Below are 24,624 nucleotides of genomic sequence, written 5' to 3' on the forward strand. Positions count from 1 at the left end.
CTGCGTCTCATTCCTAACGTCCGACGTCATTACGTCGTCCGAGACGTTGGAAACATGGCTGCCCTCTACGAGTCGCGACGTTTCTCTCAGTTTTAAATATTTAATATAACTTTCTGAGCGGTAGGTGTGCTAATAAGAGCTTACAGTGATATTATTTTACTTTGTGCGCTGCCACTTGTTATGTTAAACGCCACTGGTACGTAAAATAAGCCTATATACAGATGGCGTTACATGGTAAAGACTTATCCATGCTGACTCCACGTTTGTTTGTTTAGCCAGGCATTTAACCAGATTGCTCTCAATAGGAATGTATTTAGTCTCAAATGTATTCCGCTGTAGTATCACATTGTAAAAGGTAAAGCAGTTCATATGCTTAAGATTGTATGTTGAGGGGTTTGGGTTGAATAAATGGAGCAGGAGCCACGTCTTTAGTAATGAAAAGAAAGCAATGAAAGACAAAAACTATCTGAAATGTCTGAAAACGCATAGTGTGGATGTAACTTTATATATCATAATGTTTTATTTTCATTTTTTGTTGATTTTGTTATGTTGGATGTTGACAGTGAGAAGTTAATGTTACCAATCTATCTATCTATCTACGGTGGCTCTATGTTTTAACAGATAATATGGACGAGGTAGAGAAAATGGTTCCATCTGCTGAGGAAAAAGAAAAGGAGGAGATCGAGGAGGAGGAAGAAGGAGGAGAGGATGATGCTGGAGGTGAGGAAGATGATGAAGAGCAGGAAGGTGGAGATGATAAGGAAGAAGAAGCAATTCCACAGGCTGCAGATAAAATTGAGAAAACTGTCCCATTGCCTGTTCAGCCCAAAGAGAAAAAGCAGGATGAGGGCCTGAACCTCAACAATGAGGTGGTGAGGATGAGGAAGGAGGTGAAGAGGTTGAGGGCTTTGATCATCAGGAAGCTGACACGCCAAATTGGTGCCCTGAAGAAGAAGAAGGGGAAAGATATGGAAATTGAAAGGAATCAGAGGAGAGCTGCCAGACTGCTGGAGGAGATCCATGCCATGAAGGCCCTCTCACCAGACCTGGTAGGTTTGGTTTGTTTGTTATTTTTTGGAATACATTATCCCTCAGTGTTTCCAGTACAAATTCAAATGCATGAAAAAGTTACTCAAATTGATTGTGCCAATGATAAGCCATTCGGTGAAATGCCTAATTAGATAAACTGTTTTCGCTGTTGCCAGGTAACCAAGACAGCCTTGCAGAAGAAGCTCAACTTCGAACAGGAGTGCAAAAACCCCAAGTCTACTATTTCTGACCGGGCCATAGCGCGCATCGCCACCCACCCTCAGTTCAACAAGAAGATTGAGGACATCAAAGCTGCCGTGAAAGCCTTCAAAGACGAGCGGATGAAGGGTGGGAAGCTGGTAGTGAAGGAAAAAGTGCAAAATAAAGTTGTAACGGTAACTGCGCAGTCACCACCAAGCAAAAAGGGAGAAAGGAAGAGTGAGAAAGAAGAGGAAGACATTACAGTGGAGCAAAAGGAAATTGCAGTCAATGAGGAAGGAGATATTATCCTTAAAGACACTAAAGATGCAACTGTTGCTGAGCCTGAAAAGGGAACAGGGGAAGCAACTCATTCAGCTGATACTACTAAAATACCTGAGTCTAAGAATGTAAGACCACCATCTATAAAAAGTAGTGAAGTTAAGGACATTGTGAAAAATAAACCTCAAAGTAAAGATGCAGAAAAGAAACCCAGTCTTAAGTCTGCACCTGAAGTGCTTCAGAAAAAGAAAGTCGAGGTAGAGAGTGATTTAGATTCATCAGATGATGAAGAGAAAGAGTACTTTGATGACAGCACAGAGGAACGTTTCCATAAGCAGTCCTCCCACTCTGAGGAGAGCGACGATGACGACTTCTTTGTTGGAAAAGTGAGCAAATTCAAGAAGAAGAAGCAGAAAAGTGTAGAAGGGGAGAAGGTGCATGAAGTGAAGGCGGACCCAACAGACCAGGTCCAGAGTAAACTTGATGAGCTTGAGTCCAGGCTGAAGTCTAAAGCGACCTCCCTTCAGTCTGTATTTTGTTCTTCCCTCTCTGCATCTAAGCCTGGTGGGGGCAGAGGTGCAGGCAGAGGGAGAGGTGGGGATAAAGTTAGGGGCCAAGGCAAACCAAGGGGTGGCGGGGGTCTCAATAGAGATTTTAATAAACAATCCAAGTTTCAAAATCAGGAGAAAGGAACAGAAAGATATTCAGGGTCCAAGTACAACAAGTCAGAGTCATCAGAGAAGGGCTTCCCCTCTGTCGGCAGAGGCAGAGGGCGAGGCAGGGGCGATGTGAGGCAAAATGATCGCAGGGGTGGAGGTGTCTTTTCCCATCAGGCACCACAGCAGGCACTGCATCCATCCTGGGAGGCCAGTAAGAAAAGGAAGGAGCAGCAAGGACAAATCCTGGCCTTCCAGGGGAAGAAGATCAAGTTTGACGATGATGACTGAAACTTTTTGTTTATTAACGCTGAATATATGGCAGTGATTGTTTTTATCTGGCACACTATTGAAGGTCATGGTCACTTATTCCGTTTGATGCTCAATCTCAGTATAGTTCAGTGTTGCAACTGTATGTCTGGTAAAAGACCACAACCTTGGAGATTTTTTTGTAAAACATCAATAGAAATATATGTTTTATTATTACTATATGCGATTTAATTCTAAGCAGTGAAATGCATCACCCGAAGCAAGTCATTTAAGTTTACCAGCTAACAACAGTTTGAGGAACTCATTTGTAAGAATATTTTTTTATTTATGTATCAACCTGAACACATTTTTTCTGCTTTGTCCAAAATGGTGTCGGTTCAGTGTTGCAGAGTACACATTCTCTGAAACTGATATATGTTGATACACATGCTTATTGATTATCTTTTGCAGCAAGACCTTAAACCTGTGTTTTGTACCTGTCCCTCACCACTGTATGTGTTTAAACAGTAAAAAGTTTATATTGTAGTTATGCTTTTAATGTTTTTTTGATGTAGTATCTTCATTCCAAGTAAACTTCACTAGATGCATTATAAAATGTAGATCATTAAAAGAGAAATGCTGCACATAAAGTAACATTATTACTTTGCTGTTCATCATCAGCTTTGTAGCCATTGGTCGGCTACAGCTGCGTCACACGGTGTGACAGCCAATAGTAGTTTACATGCAAATCTGGTTTAAAACTATCGCGGGGAATCGGAGTTTGGTTCGTTGAATGTCCTCGTTCTTTATGAGCTCTCGGTCATCTTAATGATATGTATCTGCGTTATAAATGTGGATTTTAAAAAAGATGAAGATGGATACGGCTCGTTTTATAATATACAAGAGGTGAAAAGTGATATGCTGGCAGCCAGCAGTCAATACGGAACAAGATGTGAGACGTGGTCTCCTCGGTCTCGGAGAGGTCTGGCGATATTCACGCTGGGTGTCCCGAGAATAGCCTAACCACGGACCATGAGCTCTCGCCTTGCCTGGGAAAGACCGGTCCTTCGAGCCGACAGACGGTCTTAAGTACGCTACACCCTCCGGTCTCTGAACATCAGGGACACGGCAGAAATACTATCCCGAACGAGTTCAGGTAACTTACATTAAGCTCATTTGTTTCACCAAATCTGTGTGGTGCTGGTTGTACTTCAACAGGACACATAATGCCGATATAAGTTAATTACCAGGAGGCTGCTGGGTAAAACTTAAGCTAATAATTAGCCGGGTAACTGTTTACTTGCACACAACATCACCCATTTAATCTCAATTTACGCCACGAACGACTTTATCATTTAATAACTTTACCTCTTCTGACTTGTCCTTCTCGATAGACTCCTTTGTTCAAAGTATGTCGTATGCTTGGTGACATATATCTTTCTTACCAGTGTGTTTTGTGACATTAGCACCATTGAAAATCTAAATGTAACTTTAGTTAGCTGCGTCAAGCCCCCGCTGGTTAGCGGGGTTGTTAACGGAAGTGATACATTTCTCTTCAGAATAAAGTCACATTGTTATTCAAAGTGAGTTTAACTTAAGCGACTGCTTTTGATTTAATGATCAAAATTGCAGTGTAATGTTAATAATACGGTAGCCATTGTATTAGTGAGCTTGACACATTGACATGATACATTTATGAATTACAGCAATTAAACGAAGCATAATATTTAATGTTGACTTTTTAGGTGGGTGGAGTATGTTTAATTGTGAAAAAAAATAGCTTTTTAAAATAAAATAAAGCAGTGCCAATATGTTACGGACAGATGAGGCTGTATTAATGTCCACTGGTCCGTTGTAGCACTGACCACTATCACTGTGTACTATTATATTTGAGTTTTTTGCTATGGATATAATTATGTCTCGCCTTAATATCCCGACGTTGATAGTAACATTCATGTGAAAAACAAGTATGCGCTAATGACATGCATTTATTTTGAAATTGAATTTCTGACGCTTTGTCTACATTTATGTATTTCCGGTAACTTCACACTTGTGTTACCTTTGGCTGAGGCATCTTACCGCGCCTTGTCCGAGCATACTTTTGCAAACTTTGGTCTTCAAGTGCCGCACACGCTGACAGCGCTCTTTAACAATCGCGCTTCTGTGGGAATACACTGGAAAGGAGGTAATGGGAAACTGTATTGTGTTCATTATTACCAGAAGCGAACTACTGTGCAGGCCTTTGGTGAGCATGGGAGGGGGATGGGGAGAAGTTGCTCCAACTAGCTAAACACACTGGTGAGGGAAGCTAGCTTCTGTCCCAACCCCCAGGTAGTATAACAACTCAATAACCAGCTCCAGAGGACAATATGAAGCTAATATTTCACGTAGAGACGCATTCATGGCTTCTGTTTACATGCAACTCAAGTCACAAGTGAATATAATGGATTCGTGATATGTTTATACTGTATTATTGCCCAAAATGGCTGCCCTGTGTGCCACAGGATTGAATGAGATAACTGGAAACTAAAAGCCTAAGCATGATGTTGTAACAGGAAGTATTTTAAATGTACATGTTGCTTTCTTTCACTCAGGCTAAGAGAAGGCTGGAGCTGGAAGCCGGTGACCCTCAGGACCTCCAGGATGGTGGTGGGGCCGCCAAGAGGCCGGTGGCCTCTCTGTCCCACACTGGAGGAAAAGGTAAGATTTGGTTCTGTAGGCTTATCCAATAGCCCATGTTCCAGTGCTGGGGAAGAGGTGGTACATGCATAACAGCCTGTGTTTCTACGGTTTATGTGTCAAACTGTCATCCTCAAATGAATGGTGACAATTTGCAATGCCTCAAGTGGTGTTGACTGGTTGTCCACACATATTCTCATGGTGGTGACTGAGTTTAATGGGCTGGTCAGCTGGTTTGTCCACAAGCCCAAATTCAGTTCATTTTCTGTATGCACTATCCAGCTCCACGTTACAGGGTTTTTTGGGTTTTTTTGAAGCTTTTGTAGTCTGTTGTAAGTTTTCCAATGTTCCTTTTAGTCTGCTCTGTTTTTCTTGAGAACCTGGTTCTGATCCTCACCTTTCGAAAGGCCCTCCATACACTTCTTTCTTCTTCCTGCTTTGAGAGCCACATTGCCAGGGAAACATTTGTCTCTTTTTGAAGGACTGCTGAACTGTGGATCTGCACTTGATTTTCATAACTTTAGCAAAAGTCTGTCCTCCAAACTGTTTGCTTTTCAATGTCACTTTCACTACTCAATGGACTTAAATACAACAGACTCCAAACTACACTTCCTTTTTTACTTGGAGTATTCAGTTTAAAATGAATTTATGACGGTGAAAAGTGTCTGATGTCATATGGCATTGAACTTTTGAATCAGAATGGTAAAAGTTTGAAGAAATATAATCAAAATAAACACACTACAGAATGACGTATTGAAATGCATGTAGGAATAATTAAAATAATCTTAAGAGGAATCATCACAGATTCCAACTTTCTCAACCCTCACCCATTTTTCCAGCTCCCGCCCCCAACCCCATAGCAAACAAGTCCATGTTCGAGAAGTCGCGCTATGACACTTCGCTCGGTATCTTGACGCAGAGGTTTGCGGAGCTGGTGAGGCGCTCTGCTGATGGGGTGTTGGACCTAAACCTAGTCGCCAAGGAGCTCAATGCCCCTAAGAGACGCGTGTACGACGTCACCAATGTCCTGGAAGGAATCCATCTCATCAAAAAGAAGTCTAAAAACCACGTCGAGTGGTTGTAAGTATGCATGGATGTAACCGGTAGTGTGTGGGGTGCGGAATTTAACTTGTACGGCGCACATCATGACTGACTTAGTGTTGTTGGTATATTGTTATTATCTTTGTTAGCTTTGTAGTGTATGTGTTCTTAAGACTGGCAGTTAACAGCAGATTATATTACCTTTGAAAAATGGTAGCAGGTGATGGAGGATACATGGCATTCTACTTCAGCCTCTAGATCTCAGAGTTAATCCTTGACCGTATTATTTTATGTACAGGTAGCATTACAGTTCTTACTATTTGTCTTATTCTTAATTTACTCACGATCTGTACACGTTTTAATTTACGTTTGAGGTCTTAAGTTAGTTATGGTGTTAATTTCGTATTGTCGCTTGGATGTTTGTGCACAGGGGCGGTCAAGAGAGCCTACACAGTGATCAGGAGCTGAGGGCTCTCATTGAGGAGGAGGAGAAGCTGGACGAGCTGATCAAAAGCTGCACGCGGCAGGTTTACCAGATTTGTGAGAACCATTACAGTCAGAGATATCCTTTGATTGAGATTTCAGCTACATTTTGCACTGCTGATGTGACCCAGATTCAGTTAGGTAAAATGTGGACACCCCAAGCATTATAAAGAATTATTGATAGTGGGTCTAAAGGCCAATCCAAATCGACAGTTTTTTGTTTTGGTGTGGATTGGACGGATTAATGTGTCACTTTGGAGCTTAGTCATTGTGTGTATCGCCAGCTTTACACAAGCACCAGTCCAGGTGTATTCCTTAACCTTGAGGATCACATTTGCCTATTTGACTTACGAGGATGTCCAAAGGATTCCCAGCTTGAAAGAACAGACAGTGATTGTGATTAAAGCCCCTGCAGAGACAAAACTGGAGGTGCCACACCCAGAAGAGGTACATACAATTATTTATCTTTTGTTTGTTATGAAACTCAATATTATGACTTGGAAACCCCCATCAAACCATACAGAGTGGTCATTGCTTTGGTTTAAAGGTGCAACATTGGCTAGAGTGCAGTTATTTTCCTGCTACATCCTCTCTCACACTGTTGTCTCCTGTCTGCTCATATTCCAAGACCATTTAATAAAAGGTCTCTATTGCCCCTGTGCTCAGAGCCTCCAGGTCCACCTCAGCAGCACACAGGGGCCCATTGAGGTGTTCCTCTGCTCTGATGAACCCATCCCTATGGAAGTCACTGATGGCTCTGTGGGCAATGGCAGCCACTTAAACTCATGCTCCAATGGGAATGGCTCTGTGTCCCTGTTGCCTTACTCATCCTTTGTCCAGGTGTCTTCCAAAGGTGAGTCTTCCTCACTGTATTTAGTCCTGGTTCTACATTTTTGGCTCCACTTTACTTTTTAAACGTTGATTGTTGAATCTTTCGTCCCCATTGTCTCCTTATCCTCACTCCCTTTATCTTTCCAGACCATGCTAAACCTAATTCTGGAATCAACAGTATCTCCAACCCGCCGACACAACTCTCATCACCGGCTTCCGTCTCCCCTGTCTCCCCCGGGCCCACCTCCTTGCACCCAGCCTCTGAAGATCAGCAGAGCTTTGTCACACTCACTCCACCTCTGGCCTTCTCTCTTGATGGAGAGGAGTACCTCCTGAGTCTGGCTGAGGATGAGGGCATTACTGACCTCTTCTCCTCTGTTGACCTGGACCACTTGCCCCTGGATATGCCCCTCTGAACAGCCGTTTTTGAAATGCATGAACTTTAGAAGCTGTGGCCATCTTCCCACGAACAAGATATCAAGGGGGTTATAGTAAAAGAACAAACTGCTCATTTGAATGTAATTTTTCGTTTTTATATTTACGTTTTTCCTAACCTGGAGGATGTGACTGGGATTTACTGACACTCAGGTCTGTGGAGGAGGTTGTTTCCCAAAAGCATCACATTGGAGTGTTCTTGCAATAGCTTTGGATATGGAGAGACCAAGTGAGATCTTTTTATGTCTTCCTTATTGTCTTTAGGACATGCACTTTGTTTCAGACCTTTGATCTATTGCATTTCTGTGTTCTTCCTAAGTGTCCTTCTCAAGTCTCAACACAGGACTTATTCTTGACCCTTAATGTCATGACATCCCGTAGTGATGGTCTGGAAAGATGTCATGGGTGACATTTTGTATCATGATTACAAAGGAGCCTTTACAACAAAGCCTGATGATTTAGCACCTATTAGTGTGAAGAGGTGTTGATTAAAAGCATTAAAAATGCAAACAACTGATGTCTTGTGTTGGCTCTGCTACGAGGGATGCACCTACCCAACTGTTTGTTGCCTGATACCAGTTCCAAACCCTAAACTATATGCTCACAGTCCCGGTCGGTGATTTTTTTTTTTTGCAAGTATAAAATCTGTATCTCACCTCACTGTGGAATTCCCTGGGACAATTTGGCCAGGGATTATTGTGGTACTTAAAACTGAGTTGGCAGCCTGCCATGACTGAATGAACTGACATTGGATACACTGAATATTAAACCACTGTAAAATTCCATATCCATTGGTCACTTCAAGACTGATACCTGATCCATTTATTCAGGTCATTATCAGGCCAATATCAACCCCAGTGTATCGTCTCTGTGTGAATCGAGTTTTGGCTTCATAGTTTCCTCTTTAATAGAGTTCCCCAAAGTTTGACCTTTAACCTTTTCGTAAATTGCTTGGTTATTGGAGGTGGTTTGTCTAGTTGTTAATTAGTAGAGATAAATGTAACGTGTAACAACCTGTGTCGGCCGTTGACAGCCTTCTGATTGCAAACATTGCAAACACTGCAAACTTACATCCTCCATGGAGCATCTCAAATGAGTGCAGTAGACTCGGAGCTCCCAGAAGTCAGTATTTATAAAAACTAACTTCTGTGGAGGATAAGATTATCTTTGAATTAATAGCAATGACTTTATTTCTCTAACTCATTTGTTTTTTAATTTTACTCTCAAAACCAAATATGGACAGCATCAGACCATAAATACCAGTCTTATGGTTAAGGATGTCGGCCATTTTTGCTCTTAACAATCCACTACGAGGCAATGAACAACATCTTTTGTTAAAGTTTTTTTGGACCAGTCGGGAGTAACTTAAAACGTAACGTTAAAATGATTACGTAAAGTCCATGAGCATTCTTAAAATTGTGACACTAAGCTAATCTAGACTAAAAACACTCTGTTCAGAGCTTCATGTCCTAGATGTTCCTTTTTTATATTCAATTAGCTGTCAGATTATTCCTTACTTGGTAAACCACTTGTTATACTATACACCAGATTTGTGCTACCCAGAAGACCTTTAGGGCTAAATGGCTTTTATGTGTTGAAGCTCAAAGGGTCAGTTCTAGGTCCAAAGTCAATACTATCAATCGAAGTGAAATGAATGGAGACATGCCTGATTACATGAGCTCATGTTCACCAGTTTAAAATGCATTCTGAAGTAAATCTTTCATTGTTTTTAAACAACTGCCCATATTATACATAAACTATACACTTTACAAATTAATAAAACAGTTCAATTCAGTTTTAATGGCAATAATGAAGTTCAAAGCTTGGTCCGTTTATATTGAAGTTGCAGTTCAAGCCTTTGTGTATTTCCTGAATGCCATGAAGCTAGATTTTCCACTACTCTCACATTGCAGTGTTAATGTAGTATTTTACCATGCTACACTGACCTGAAGATTAAAATACGGAATTATGACTTGTTGATTGAAATACTTCATCAGTCATCATTCACCCCCTCCTCATCTCCTTGAAATACAGATACCCTCTACATTAAGCTCTTTGTTTTCTTCAGTCTACTATTGAGGTCACAGTTGTGAGTTTGATAAGTTAATGTAGCATGATAGAGATAGGGTAGAAGTGTCCTGTGTTAAATTGGGACAAACTGCTATCAAAAATTAGGAAATGACTTACTTGGTCTGGCAAGCAGAGTGGATAATAAATGAATCCTCCAAGCAAAGGAAATGTTTCATTAACTAGCAAATGTTTTATATATTGTATAAGTGGTTCATTTTGTTGGAACTAGTCGATTGATTTACATCCATTGGCATGGAAAAATATTGCCATTACGATGTCATTAGAGTCATTAGAGTAGCTGGAAACATTGTTCAGTTAGTTGTTAAATAAGTCATATCCTAAATGAGGTTTTGATAACAATGGTGACAGGTTCTACATGTTGGAAAAGATGTATTAACATTAACTATATGTTTACCTGCTTATAGCAATGTTAAATTAATTGAAAATGTGATTTCATTTGGGTAATCCAGTGGATTATGATGAATTTATTTCAAGTCAACCGATGATATCTGTGTTCTTTTTTCAGTACAACTTTCCAAATCCACACAAACTGAATCACTGCTCCATGAATGTGTCCCAAAGCGATTGACTTGACCAGATAAAACGTGACTAGAAGAGATGAGAGGTTTTCCTTTTGTTTTAAAACTGCATGCCAAGATGTATCAGCTTGAAGTTTCCTTTGTCACTGGCCTGCTGCATGAAAATAAGTCATCGTGGTCTGTGCTTTCATTTGGGTGTTCATTCAGTCCATCACGCAGTACTAATATAGATGGCGACACTAGGAGGCAGTGTGATCCCACAGAATCCTTGCCGGAATCAGCTGGGATGTTTTTAAGCTATGTGACAAGGTGTTAACCACCTTTCTGGGAATTTAATGAATGTGGCATCAAGTGGAAATGTTGTTCAGATACCTAAACTCAGTCGTACTCTGTTTGGCTGCCATGTCAAAACATGACAAGAGAAGCGTTTTAATGTTCATTAGTGGAGAAAGTTGCAGAAAAACAATTGGCTCTTCAGATTGAACGCACATGAGTAGGGTTTTTGTCTCAGCTACAAAACTTCACATCCTGAGCGAGTATGGCTCCGGCAGGACAAACACTTGCTGACAAGGTCATGTGACAGTTCGTCCTCTCATTTAGGTCTGAACATTTTGAGCATTACTGGTGATGAATTACATTTTAAAATAAAAAATCAGGTCAAACTACTGAATGAAAAATGCTTTTAGAATATAGGTATACAACCTGTTAAACAGCAAAAGAGAAGCCTGTTAGGAAAGTGGTGGGGGCTTAAAACCCAGGTTTGACTGACATCATCGGCTCTGCTGACCTCATTACTATTCCTTTAGGCTCTTTAATGTACATACATATAAAACAAAAGACTGGTGACTAGCTTTGTTAAGTAGGGTGGTGTGTCTAGATAGTTTTGACAAAATTATGTTCAATATATTTATACACATTATAATAAATTTGAATCTGAGTAATGTATTGCCAACAGATAAAAAGTATTGTGACACAACAGAAAACATGAGATCTGCAATAATGATTTTTAGGAGAAGACTGTCCGTTTGGAAGGAACTCATTAGCCCAGATGGCAATTATTGTCTGTTGACAACAATAACAAGTCATAGATGTGATTTTTTTTTTCAAGATGTGTAAAAAAAAAAAAAAAAAGAAAGAAAAAAGGCAGAACTGAATCTCTGATGTGCCATTTCCTGTATACATCCTCATCCACTTCTTTTAAACTTTACTCTCCTGTGCTGAATCCAACTGTCCTTGCTTCTCTTTGTCTGAGCCACAGCATCTGAGAAAAACACATCAGTGCCCTCAACATGATGATGTAATCTGTCGGGAGCCTGCGGCATCCAGACCTGTCTATAGATGGCAGTGTTGTACCTCAAAACCCCAACTAAACCCTGTCAACCCAGTTCCCCACTAACGGTGGCACACACTTTGAGTTCATGGAGAGTCACTGGATCACTGCTATTATTGATTCATGTGTGTTTCTGTTGTTTTTTTGTCCTCTCTGTGCCACAAAGATTTGCACATGGAAAGAACAAAACAAAGTGAATATTGAAATGGTTCATATTGAGCAGGGCCTGATGTAAGTCCCCTCCCATCTCAAGGGCTCCGTTAAAGATCAGTCAATGTACCTGTCAATCAGCCGATCAATTGGTCAATAAAGTTTCATTTTTAGAGTGCTTTTCCCTGTCACCTACAAGCGAATGACGTACAGTGGGAGGACTTTAAAACACTGGACAAAACACACAGATGGCTGGGCTTATAGGGCGAGAAAGGAATAAGTCACCACTTAAGACTCGGTCCCTCAGGGGGTTTAGGAGTGACTCGGAGCAAGTGCAATCCGGTCTGAAAGTGTAGCTTGATAGTCTTGTCCAGCTGTCCCCTTTCCTTAAACTATAGCACTTGTCTCTACGCTGCGTTCTCTTCTGCCAGGCTGTTGTTTTGACTGCTGTAATGCACTGAGGCAGAGAGAGAGAGAGAGAACAAAAATGAGAGAGGGTTAAAGAGGGAGCATGAAAGCAAGAGAGAGAGAGGGAGAGAGTGTACTACTAGGCTCTCATTGGCTACTGAGAGCACGCCGTCTTTTTGCGTAGCGCGCTCCTAGCCAATCGGCTGCCTTAACAATATTTTGGGTTTATGAATGAAATGAATAGTGAGAGAGCAGGACAGGAGTAGTTTGATTCATCACCCGTTGCTCGTGGTGCTGCAGAGTATACCAAAGAGATAGGTGTGCTTGTTTGCAGTGCAGTCCTACTAAGAGGGCCTCTGGATGTGCTGGGGGAGATCAACAGATGACCATAACGTTGCATTTAAAAAGCACGTCCATCTGCCTTTAGTAAAGAAGTCATTTCAGTTTAAACAGCAGATATTTCAGAGCATACCTGTGGCGGGGTGGGGGCTGTACCAGTCAATTTTTGTAAGTTTCTGAAATTGACAATCACACCCACATTAGGGTAGGGGGTTTACATTGAGATTGGCTGGTGTGTGAAGGAGAGAATGCTTGCAGGATTTAAACTTTGCTCTCAACCAAGTGCAATGGGCAGCTTGAATGATTATGAGGAGATCAAAAGTGTTTGCTGTTATCCGCATTTCAACAGTTATTGCATCTCAGCCCTTGCTATAATATCAGGCTTCCGAGTGTGGCTGTTCAGAACAGCTATAAACACTTGCATTCGGACATTGTCGGACAACACGTATGACGTTGGTTCTGTAAAGCATACCTTGGCCTTGGGGCAAATTTGGATCCTCCCTGTTACTCCCCTGGCCTGTTACTCGCCATTGCTACACCTACTGAGGCCTCATTATCATTAGCTGGAAGTTCAAAATGACAGTTCTGGGCAACATCTTGGCCATCTGTGAAGTAGGGAGACTCGGGGGAACTAGAGTTGCTGTTACAGCTTGCAGTTGAATGTGAGCGCCCACGTGGCCAGTGCAGACAGATTGATTGTATTGATTAAACTGAAGTATACCTTTTCCTACAGATGAGCATGAGCCACACTGAAAAATGTGCCTGATGCACACAGAAACTGGGAGATATGGAGCTATGTTAGGAGCTGTGGGGGAGTGTCAGTTGGGCTATACCTGGGAGTGGAGGCTTGTGAGTTTGATGCATTTTTGTATATGTAAAGGGTGTTCAAGCTGAAATTGGGTGTTATGCAAGTTCCTCTTTAGTTGTGAAGGTCAAGACCACATACTATGTAGTTGTGGCAAGCTGGGAACATGCTGTCACAATAGTTCTCCAAAAAGCTTTCTATTTCTCTGTCCTGGGTTGCTAATGAGACTTCACACAGGTCATTCAGGAGACACATTTGTGCCATCGAATCCTGTCCTCCTGTTTTTACTCCAACTGGAGGATTTAATACAAGTGAAGGGTGCAGTACAGCTAATAAGCTATGGTAGCTTCCTCCATGTTGGGCTCTCTGTTCCCTAAAAGGTCAGAGCTGTCAAGATTAATTGATGGATTGGTGGATTGATTGATGATTTGCTGATTTGCAAAGACACAGATTCTCATGTCAAAGTTCAACAAAGTAGAGCTTGACCAGAAAATGAGTGATTCCATTGAAATTAATTTCACAAGTAAATTTCGTCATTGTAAATGATAGTGTGAGCGAGCATCAAGTATAATCGCCATATACATAACAAAGAATCATAAAAAGATTTTCCTTTTTTCTTCAGCATCTTCTCAAAGAATATCTTATTACTCTCACATTCTTTAGAGATAAATGAGTTCAAAAGGCTAGTGTTTGTGGATTTTTCCTGTTTAATACACACAAACAAAGCTTAGTACACTACAAGTTATCTAAGGTGATGTCAACATGGCTCATTCTCATTCTAGCTGAATCACTTCAGGGGGTGGCCTTGAGAGAACTGAAGCCTAGAAACTGAGACTGCTCATCCTCCCCAGGGGAGTTTACGGGGGATTCACTATAACATCACTGCATGTTCCCTCTCCTATAGCCTCATAGAACTGACCAATGTAGAATGAGCTTTGGGTTACTGAAAATCTTCTTGCATGGCGTGCATGGTAGGTCATCCAGTATCCCAAAACTAAAATCTTGTTGTATGCTCAAAGTAAAAGGAAGTGCAATACATTTAAATGTATGCAAAAAAAAGAAACCATAGTTCTTCTAAAATCGTCCATAGCAGAAGCTGCCACTGGTTACTTTCCATCCCTGTTGATGGTTGAGTGAGGATGGAGAAGGATCAATTAACTGCTCTCCGTCTGAAGGGACCCATACTGTGGGTCGATGTATGGACTGAGCATTAGAGAAAGTGATTTTCCTCTGTCACGTAGCCTTCAGGGGCTTGTCTGTACAAAGGTTTGACCTCTTCGCAGGGGGCTTTGGCTTTAGATCCACCCTGTCAAGTGTTAATAGGACTCTGACCAGATTGCCATATTTATATGTGGGCTTTAAAGGGCTCGATCTCAGAAGTGAATATATGAGGCATGGCTCCAGATGATGTAGGAGTTGGCTGGATCACACACAGCTGGGCTTTGGCTTTGGTGAATGTGGAGCGGTTGGAATGTAATGTCTACTTCCCTCTTGTTCTCTGGTTTGAGGTCTGTATTTTTCCTCTCTTGCACCGGGCCACGCGGTGTGGGTGTATAATGCTTCAGCTGTTGTGATGACAGCCTCCTGACCTCTTGTGAACCTCCATCCTTCTCTGCAGTGGGTATTTACTTTCTTTAGTTCCACTTGGATACATCAAATATTTGCATAGACAAAATCAGACGTGAACCCAAACCCATAGGCTCTTACCCTTTAGCCAATAGAGACAAAGACCGTCAGTTGTCATTTGCATGTAATTTGCATTGGATCCCCCCGTGACTGTTTGCAATGTCAGGAGGCCAAATTAACCAGTGTTCCGTTTTAGCCGGATTTGCATCTCATTTGCATCAGAGTTGCTTAACGAGGGTTACTTAGCTGAGTGACCCCTGTGGAAACTCCTTACCTCGTGCGCCGAGGAGGAAGATAGTGCGATTGGCTAATTTCATTAAGGGAAACAGCCGTTTGACTGAGAGAGTGCCTTTGGATGTAATCATTAAAAGGGACGAGGGCTTGCAAGCTGTTTGTAATCAGGCTGTTTTTGTGTGCATATGGACATTGTGTCATATTTACTGTAAGGATGAAAGATTAGGCATGGAGGGGATAGCGGGCAGCATCAATCTCACTCAGCATCTTAGAGCGGGCACATTAATCATCCCATCTACGGAAAATCATCCTCATCAGACTCGGGGCCACAGTGTGCACACATGGTGATGATCACTGGATGCAGGAATGGACAGAAGGAGAGTTAGTGGCTGACTGAGCCGAAGCACCACAGCCAATACTTCTTCATTGATCCTAGGGACTTGGACTGGATGTTAGATGGTGTTTTTGTCCCGCTAATGTGGTCATATGGCGGCGCCTGGCTGCGTAAAGCGTCCCAGTACGCCAAGTGGCTTCACACGTGGGCCAAATCATTTAAGTTTTGCATCCTCCCCAGGTTGATCGGTGCCTTCTTTTCCACAGAGGCTCCTGTGGTGCTTCCTTTCTCCACTCAACACTTCCATCCCATTTTTTTAAAATTCTTTTATTTATAGAGAGCAAGAAGGCTCTCTGGGCAGATGGATTCCCTCAGATATTATTTGTGGATTTCAATAAGGAGAATCAATTCTGGCTTTGTTTGTGGAATCAACCCACACTACACACTAATACACAGATGTCAGCCAGGGCAATATATCATCCAAAGAAATTTCATCATGTTTGTTTGCTTTGAAAAGAAAAAAGGGCAAGGAATGGAAGTTAGAAATCAGGTCCATATTCCATAAGGAATTGTTGCACCGTTGCTCAGTAGTGTTTTTCTATAAGCATTACCTCCAGTCCTTCCTCTGTTATTTTCATGAGAAGAGTGTTACATCCAGAAAATGTGATTAAATCTCAAGAATTTATCAAATGCTTTCATACATATTGTATACATTCTTCAGGCATGGCTCAAACAGCAGTTTCTCTCCTGTTGAGTAGTTTTATTAGGAAAATGTGACTCCCGTTTTCTGTATGTGCACTAATCCCATCTATACAGGGGAATGAAAATGCCCTTGTTTGCTAAATCTGCAATTATTCCCTCTGTAAGTGGACTAGCCAGCACTCACACTCTCATTACCAGTGTTTAGTGTTGTATGAGGTGCTTAGCCGTGAACATGTACTTGCACGCGCGCACACACACATACACACACACACTCTGCAAGGCTGGTAGTAGGTCTAATGAGGGAGAAGGCCTTGAATGGTTCCTATGCTGTGATGCATAAAGGCTTAATAACCTGTCCTTTCTGCTCGCTCTTAAGAACATGCTCCAGAGCTGATAATTGGAAAGATATTTGCCTCTTTCTCTTACTCTCTCTTGTCTCTTTTGTCTAATGGCTGCTTTCAGTTCAGTTGGGTCTATTATTTGTCCTTGAAAGATTATTCCTCTTTTTCCCAAGTCATATCTTGGCTCTTTACCCTTAGCTTACTTTTATGGATGAGGTGAAAGTGGCATATTTAGTTCTTTAGTGGTTGCCACCCAAACATCTCTCACATTTAGCCTCAACAGTGATGGGAAATGAAAAGAAATCATTCAGGAGTCAGGAGCCATTGACATTTTTTATTTAATCACGTTAAATCTGCAGTAAGCACTGAGTGAATATAAAAATGGACCTATATTAGTCTGCATCATAATACAAAAATAATGCCATCCTCTCTCCTCAAGGTACTGTAGATGTCTTATTTCCCCAAATGAGCCACTGTAGCCCACAAAAAGTGACTCAAAACTAGAGCTCATTTTCTATATGGAAGTAGTAGTTTAACATAAGGTCAGCTTACTAACTTTTGTAAGGGCTTTCAACCCCAACCCTTGTTGAAGCTACTGAGCTTGCATCTCAACAGATCCCCCTCCATGACAACTGAGCAAAGTCCATTGTTGGTGAGGACCATGTTCAATGGGGGGAAAATCTCTGGGAAAAGCTAGCAAGCTGACCTTCAGTTGGGATTGTTTGGTCAAATTGTCATTTCCACGAGTTATTGATTAAACCTTAACTGCCACTGAGCTTGTGTGTCATCAGATCCATCACCATGACGATTGAGAAAAAACTCCATTCACTGATGAAGACCATGTGATAAGGGGAAAAATATCTGGAAAAAGCTAGTTAGTGGATACAATGCCTCCAGTACTAACAGGGTAAAATTAGCTCTCAGGGACAGTCTGGAGCTTGACCCACACAGGGGACTAAAGGTCACGATATCTTGACTTTTCAGCTTTGATTCTTTTTCAAATCTGTCTCTTACAAGTTCTCCTGCTTTACAGTATTGCAATACCCTTAAACCATCAACAGCAGCTTGTTTCTTGTTAAACGGGGATAGTTTGGCGAGAACCTTTACGTGTCATTCTTTCCTGTGTGACTGTCATCCACTGAGCATCACCACCAAAGACTGAAGCATGCTTCTCAGACCAACCCTAGAAATGGGACCTGAAAATAAGCTAGTTCATGCCCTGCTGACAATTCAGTGACAGTTGCAAATCACTCTTGTGTCATATATATTCCATACCACGTTCTTCTGTATGTCTTACCTCCCAATGTTTACGCCCTCAGCTGTGTTCCTGGGACCATTACTGATGAGAGTTAAGGTTAACATTCGTGCCAGTCAGCGCACACACCCCACTGCTGGCTGCTGGCTGCTGGCTTCTTAGATGTAGGTCTGTGTGTGTCCCTTTATGCTGAGGATTACAATAAAGGGCAACTTTATGTGTTGACGCCCTGAGCAGTATCTGTATGGCTCGCAGTAAGTGCCTAATGTGTGGTCACAGTTGGTAGAAGCCTGTCCACATTGCTGCGTCGCCAAGGGGCCGTGGACGACGGCACAGTACGGCTGCTTGTTTAATGCGCTCTGACCCAGAAACTAACAGCCTGACCTCTTTAGCTTCTGCTTATAGAAAATCTCCCTCCCTCCCTTCCTCTCTCTCTCTCCCTCTCTCCTCTACACCTCTTCCTCTCTCTCCCTCTGCGTTGGCCTTCTGTCCTCTTGTGATGTGATGTTACGCCCTCAACCCCTCCCCTGTGGACTGTCTTTTTAAATCAGTCTTTCTAGATTTTTTCTTTTTCTCCTTCCTTTCATAACACCTTTCCTGCGACCCGAATGTGGGTTCCTCCTCCTCCATTCTGTTCCATTTCTTTCACAACAAACAGCAACATCATTACTTTTTTAGTGATCAACTAAAAAAAAAAGAAACACATTTTAGATATCTTTATTTTTTTTGAAAGATTTTTGGTATCTTCTTATCTCTCTCTGATTACCAATTACATTAGCAAGTTAATTAAATGACCTGTCGTACCTCTTCGTGATAATCGCTTCGGGAGTGACAGCACTCGATAGCCAGAGAGCCAATCTTGCATGGCTGTGATAAACAAGCTGAAAAGAAGCCGCTTAATTCATATACGTCTGTCTGTTTGCTTGTGTGACGAGAACATTTGTGTGATTCGTCCATTGTAGTTGAGTCTTTATAAACACTGGACTGAAGTTTATTCGTCAAGACACTTAATCCGCTGATTAGTTGCCCTCTTCAGTCCACCAGCTTAGATGATAAGAGATGACAGAGTACATTTTCTCTCGGTTGACGCACTTCACTTCTTCGGTTTTTCTGACTGATGGAGTGGCAGGAAGCCAAAGTAAAGTTAAAATGTATTTCTACTAAGAAAACAGTATACTGATTACACACATACAGTATGTTTAGTCAAAACTGTGATTAGCAAAGAGAAGATGCAAAAAGTTTTATTTCTTTTTTTTTTTTTTTTTTTTTTTACTTACGAGCGACTTGAACACTCCTTACACTGCTCCATGAATCTGCATGCCAGTTGCTCTGTGTCATGATCTGTATTGTATGGAGTATCTGCTGAGGTTACAGGACTACATATAGACCTGTGTCACAGCAGCCATTTTGACATGAAATAGTAGGATGAATACAGGTATTACCAATGATACTAATTAATGTTCAGTTCCATTTAGGTCAAACAGAGTCAGGGTCCTGCGTTTGTGCATATTGGCTCACTGGAAAGATTCTGCTACACTAAATGGAATAGGGCCTTAATTAGTATGTAGTTCATAGGCTATAAAATGTTACAACGTGCTCAACTCACCAACTGCACAACAAAGAGCGACAACTTGTCTCTTAGCAATGCTGCTTCCCAAATGTCATTTCCCTGCTGCCATGGCAAACTCCCACCCAAAGGCTTGAAGCCGAGGTGCTGTTTGCACAAACGGTTTTATATTCTTTTGAAAAACTGAAAATTATGCACAGCAGCTGCAGTGATCATTACAGTTTGTACTTCCTTACCCAAAAAGTTCAAATTTCAGTTTGGCTTTAAATCTCCCTCTTACACTGAACAAAACACTTTTGTTTTTGCCCCCATTCATCATGAGCTGAACTTAAAGATCTAAGACTTTCTCTATGTACACAAAAGGCCTATTTCTCTCAAAATCTGTGTTAGTGAGCCCTTCTCCTTTGCCGAGATAATCCATCCACCTCACAGGTGTACCTTAGACTGGCCACAATAAAAGGCCACTCAAAAATGTGCAGTTCCATCACACAGCACAATGCCAAAGATGTCGCAAGTTTTGAGGGAGCGTGCAATTGGCATGCTGACTGCAGGAATGTCCACCAGAGCTGTTGCCTTTGAATTGAATGTTCATTCCTCTACCATAAGCCGTCTCCAAAGGCGTTTCAGAGAATTTAGCAGTACATCCAACCGGCCTCACAACTGCAGACCACGTGTAGCATCTTCACCTCCAAGATCGTCTGAGACCAGCCACCCGGACAGCTGCTGCAACAATCAGTTTGCATAACCAAAGAATTTATGCACAAACTGTCAGGAACCGCCTCAGGGAAGCTCTTCTGCATGCTCGTCGTCCTCATCGGGGTCTCGACCTGACTGCAGTTCGTCGTCGTAACCGACTTGAGTGGGCAAGTGCTCACATTCGATGGCGTCTGGCACGTTGGAGAGGTGTTCTCTTCACAGATGAACCCGGTTTTCACTGTACGGGGCAGATGGAAGACAGCGTGTTTGGCGTTGTGTGGGTGATGTCAACGTTGTGGATCGAGTAGCCCATGGTGGCGGTGGGGTTATGGTATGGGCAGGCATGTGTTATGGACAACGAACACAGGTGCATTTTATTGATAGCATTTGATACCGTGACGAGATCCTGAGGCCCATTGTTGTGCCATTCATCCACGACCATCACCTCATGTTGCAGCATGATAATGCACGGCCCCATGTTGCAAGGATGTGTACATAATTCCTGGAAGCTGAAAACATCCCAGTTCTTGCATGGCCAGCATACTCACCGGACATGTCACCCATTGAGCATGGGATGCTCTGGATCGGCGTATACGACAGCGTGTTCCAGGTCCTGCCAATATCCAGCAACTTCGCACAGCCATTGAAGAGGAGTGGACCAACATTCCACAAGCCACAATCAACAACCTGATCAACTCTATGCGAAGGAGATGTGTTGCACTGCGTGAGGCAAATGGTGGTCACACCAGATACTGACTGGTTTCTGGACCCCCCCAATACAGTGAAACTGCACATTTGTGGCCTTTTATTGTGGCCAGCCTAAGGCACACCTGTGCAATACCCATGCTGTCTGATCAGCATCTTGATAATCCACACCTGTGAGTTGGATGGATTATCTCGGCAAAGGAGAAGTGCTCACTAACACAGATTTTGACAGATTTGTGAACAGTATTTGAGAGGAATAGGCCTTTTGTGTACATAGAGAAAGTCTTAGATCTTTGAGTTCAGCTCATGATGAATGGGGGCAAAAACAAAAGTGTTGCGTTTATAATTTCGTTCAGTGTATTTAGTTAGGGAGAGTACAGTAGAGGATACATATGTTTAATGTAAGTAATAATGTTTTTTTAAGATACAATAATGATGCGGAAGAAACAATACCTGGTATGTGGGTATTGTGCCTTGGTATGATAATTTTCAGTTATTATTTAGACAATTATTGAGAAAAACTACCAGAAAATCAATCAGTTGTCACTCTGAAAATCTAATTTATTTCTACACACACACACACACAGATTCCCACACACACACACACATCCCTCTTGCCTTCTCTCCCCCTGCTCCTGTTATTGTGACTTACATAAGCTGTGTTACTGTTTGTGTTTGACCTCTCACTGTGGTGACAGTTAGTGCTGTGAGAACGCCGCCCAGTCCCATTCAATCAGGCTCAACAGATATGTGTGTGTATGTGTGTGTGTGTTTGTTCATGTCCATAAGTTGGAGGGCCTTCTGAAATATTCAGCTCCAATAGGGCAAATAATACTCTGGTAAAATAGTTGACCAGAAGTGTGTGCGCTCCTATGGGACATTATAAGTAGAACATAAGAATGCTGAGAACGTTAAGGGAGAGCACAGAACTTTGTAAACGCTCCAAGCCTCTAAAATTAAATAAGACTTTGACTTTGAAAACTTTGACTGTTGAAAATGGTTTGACGTTCTTGTGGGCGTATGCATATGTTTATGAGTATATATGCTGAAACTTCTGTGAATGTATCATATGAATGAGTAGGAAGTGTACACAAAACCCACTCAAGTTATAGCCTCTTAGCTAACGCGAGTGTGTAGAGGTCTGAATGGGAAATAGTATGTGTGCAAAAGTGGAAATTCTCCAGGGACATTACAAAAGTTTATCCAAATATAATTAATTATAAGAACTTTCCTAAAAAATGTGAACGCTTGTACGGCGAATTGTGTGTGTGCAGGTACGTGTCTGCATGTCAACATGTTTTTGTCGCCACTCCGGACCCCCCATCTGACCGATCCTAAATGTCATCCCCCCCTTTGTGCGGCGCGGGAGATGTTATGCAACTTTATCTCGACGAATGCAGCTCTCGCGGCATCAACAAAGCCTGCCGGCTGCAGATCTGTCCGCGACAGCCTGTTGTTTTTGTTATTTTCTCTCTCTCTCTCAGTGATTACCGACTACATTAGCAAGTTAATTATATGACCTGACATGTACCGCTTGGTGAGAATCGCGTCGGGTACGCCGGCACTCGATAGCCAGAGAGCCCATCTTGCACGGCTATGATAAACAAGCTGAGAAGAAGCAGGTTAAATGACATCTGTCTGTTTGCCCGTGTGTCTGCTGTGACAAAAAACTTGTGTGTGATTTGTGCTCTTTGTAGTTGAGCTCTCACATGCCCGGGCCAGGGATTGCAATGTTTGATGCTGCTGAAGGCCCACTTCTCTTAGTTCTCTCTCTCTGTTTATAGCTATGTAACCAGTGGCCTGGTTGTTGGGTTCTTGTGCACTGAGTTCACCTCTCTCTCTCTCTCCCTGGATGAGTCATCGCAGGATAATCAGGCCCAGAGCTTTACGAGGATAACTCAGCCCGACAGCATAGACACGCTCTAACCACCATCACCACCCCATCAAACACAAAAAAACGATAGATAGAAAAAGCGAGGGGAGAAAAGGAAAGAGATTGATTAAGAATCACGCATGAGGCGGATGAGTTTATTTTGTCTGTGTACACACAGATTTCCTCTCTCCTCTACTGACTTTGTGTATGCATGCATGTCTTTGCATAAATAACCCCGTGCATGGGTATATATATGTGTATGTGTGTGTGTGTGTGTGTGTGTGTGTGTGTGTGTGTGTGTGTGTGTGTGACAGTGTGTTCCTCCCCTGCTGGTTTTGGTAGGTCATCGGGTGCAGTGAGTTGGCACATCAGGGTTTTCCCCAGGTTAGTGCCAAGGCCAGTGCCCAGGATAATTATGGTATTATTGTGTGCGTGTGTGTGTGTGTGTGTGTGTGTGTGTGTGTGTGTGTGTGTGTGTGTTTATTTTACCAGAACATTCTCTTCTTCCCTTCATTCCCCTCGCATTCCCGCTCTACACTGTGTCTGAAGCCAGTGGTGCCATCTGTCAGTTCTGTGTGTGTGTGTGTGTGTGTGTGTGTGTGTGTGTGTGTGTGTGCGCGCGCATCTTGAGCTTCAGAAGGAGAGAGTATATTATGCAAATTAGAGAGAGAACGAGGAAAAAAAGCAGAGGGTGGCAGTGAGCGGAAGGGCGGAGAATGGGGAGAAGTGGAATGGAAATTATTCTGTGTGTGTTTGTGTGTGTGAGAGAGACTGCAAGTGTGTATTTGTGTGTTTGAGCGTCTGCCCGAGAGCTGCAAAGTCAGCCATTAATTTGACCCCTTCCTGGCAACGTGAGTTTGTTGTGGTTTGACACTGTGTGTGAGTGTGTCTGTGTGTGTGAGAACTGGAAAGTGGCTGGTAACACCAGTTCCTTTACTGGAAGCACACTGTGAAGCTGGAGCCCTCCAAGTTTTATTTGGTGTGCAGAGGTGGAAAGAGCACCACCAACAGCTCCAAAATGTCCCACTCCTGTTGAAGTGAGACTTTGGTTAAATATTACTTGATTAGAGCTGAAGTTATTGGCCTCAAAATGAACCAGTGTTGTTATTGAAAATATACTTAAAGGTCCAGTGTGTAGGATTTCGTGGCATCTAGCTTATGCGTATTTGCAGTTTGCAGCTCGAGTAGGAGAAGCTACGGTTGTTGCGAAATGCTTGAAAATTGCCCAACAAACAAACAAAAACATAGTTGTGCATATTATATTGCATTTCTGCCAATAGAGCCACCTACATAGTACACACTGGACCTTTAAAAGAGTAGGCTACTCCACTGTTGTAGCATTGCACTCCTAACATTGTCGGTCTCACAATGAACAGTTTACAATAAAGAATGAAAATCAGTGCAGCAGTATTGGAGTTAGACTTTTTATTCCCTGGGTTCCTCTTCCTTTTCAAAACATGCCGCCTGTATTACCCACAATGCAACTCGTTGGCGATTTCGTTGTCTTATGGTAGTAGCGACTAATGTAGCCTCGGGATGCAATCCTCAAGGAGACTGGTCTTTTAAACGTTCTCTTTTCACTAAACTAACATTATTTTGTATCACTTGAGCACAAGAAAACCTGTAATCGTATTGATCTTTTATGTTTGACTCTACTTAAGGGATTACTCTAACAACCTTCAGAACACACAACTGCGTTGTTATGAATCCTAAAACATGGTAGATTGCATTTTGGGAATAAAAGGTTGAGCTCTATCATAAAATACA

General features: G+C 42.2%; 2 protein-coding genes across 5 annotated transcripts; both read left to right on the forward strand.

Moving 5' to 3' along the window:
• The first annotated feature begins 6 nt into the window (after positions 1–6).
• Positions 7–2,960, forward strand: srfbp1 (serum response factor binding protein 1). 4 transcript variants are annotated; one of them, XM_051391359.1, is made up of 3 exons: positions 7–120; positions 622–1,049; positions 1,206–2,960. In XM_051391359.1, the coding sequence occupies exons 2-3, from the start codon at positions 627–629 to the stop codon at positions 2,454–2,456; spliced, it is 1,674 nt and encodes a 557-aa protein (XP_051247319.1). In that variant the 5' UTR covers positions 7–120; positions 622–626; the 3' UTR covers positions 2,457–2,960. The 4 variants fall into 4 exon arrangements, with proteins under 4 accessions (XP_051247319.1, XP_051247317.1, XP_051247318.1 ...); XM_051391357.1 differs by having other exon boundaries at positions 38–196; XM_051391358.1 differs by lacking the exon at positions 7–120 and adding an exon at positions 160–234.
• A 568-nt stretch (positions 2,961–3,528) lies between these two features.
• Positions 3,529–10,452, forward strand: e2f3 (E2F transcription factor 3; the record flags this gene model as incomplete). Its single annotated transcript, XM_051391275.1, has 7 exons — positions 3,529–3,570; positions 5,009–5,114; positions 5,933–6,173; positions 6,565–6,696; positions 6,950–7,064; positions 7,284–7,470; positions 7,596–10,452. Coding segments are annotated over 7 exons (1,092 nt in total), but the record flags the coding sequence as incomplete, so codon positions are not given.
• Between the last annotated feature and the right edge of the window lie 14,172 nt (positions 10,453–24,624).

Source organism: Dicentrarchus labrax, unplaced genomic scaffold (genome assembly GCF_905237075.1).
Source record: "Dicentrarchus labrax unplaced genomic scaffold, dlabrax2021, whole genome shotgun sequence".
Classification (NCBI taxonomy): Eukaryota; Metazoa; Chordata; class Actinopteri; family Moronidae; genus Dicentrarchus; species Dicentrarchus labrax.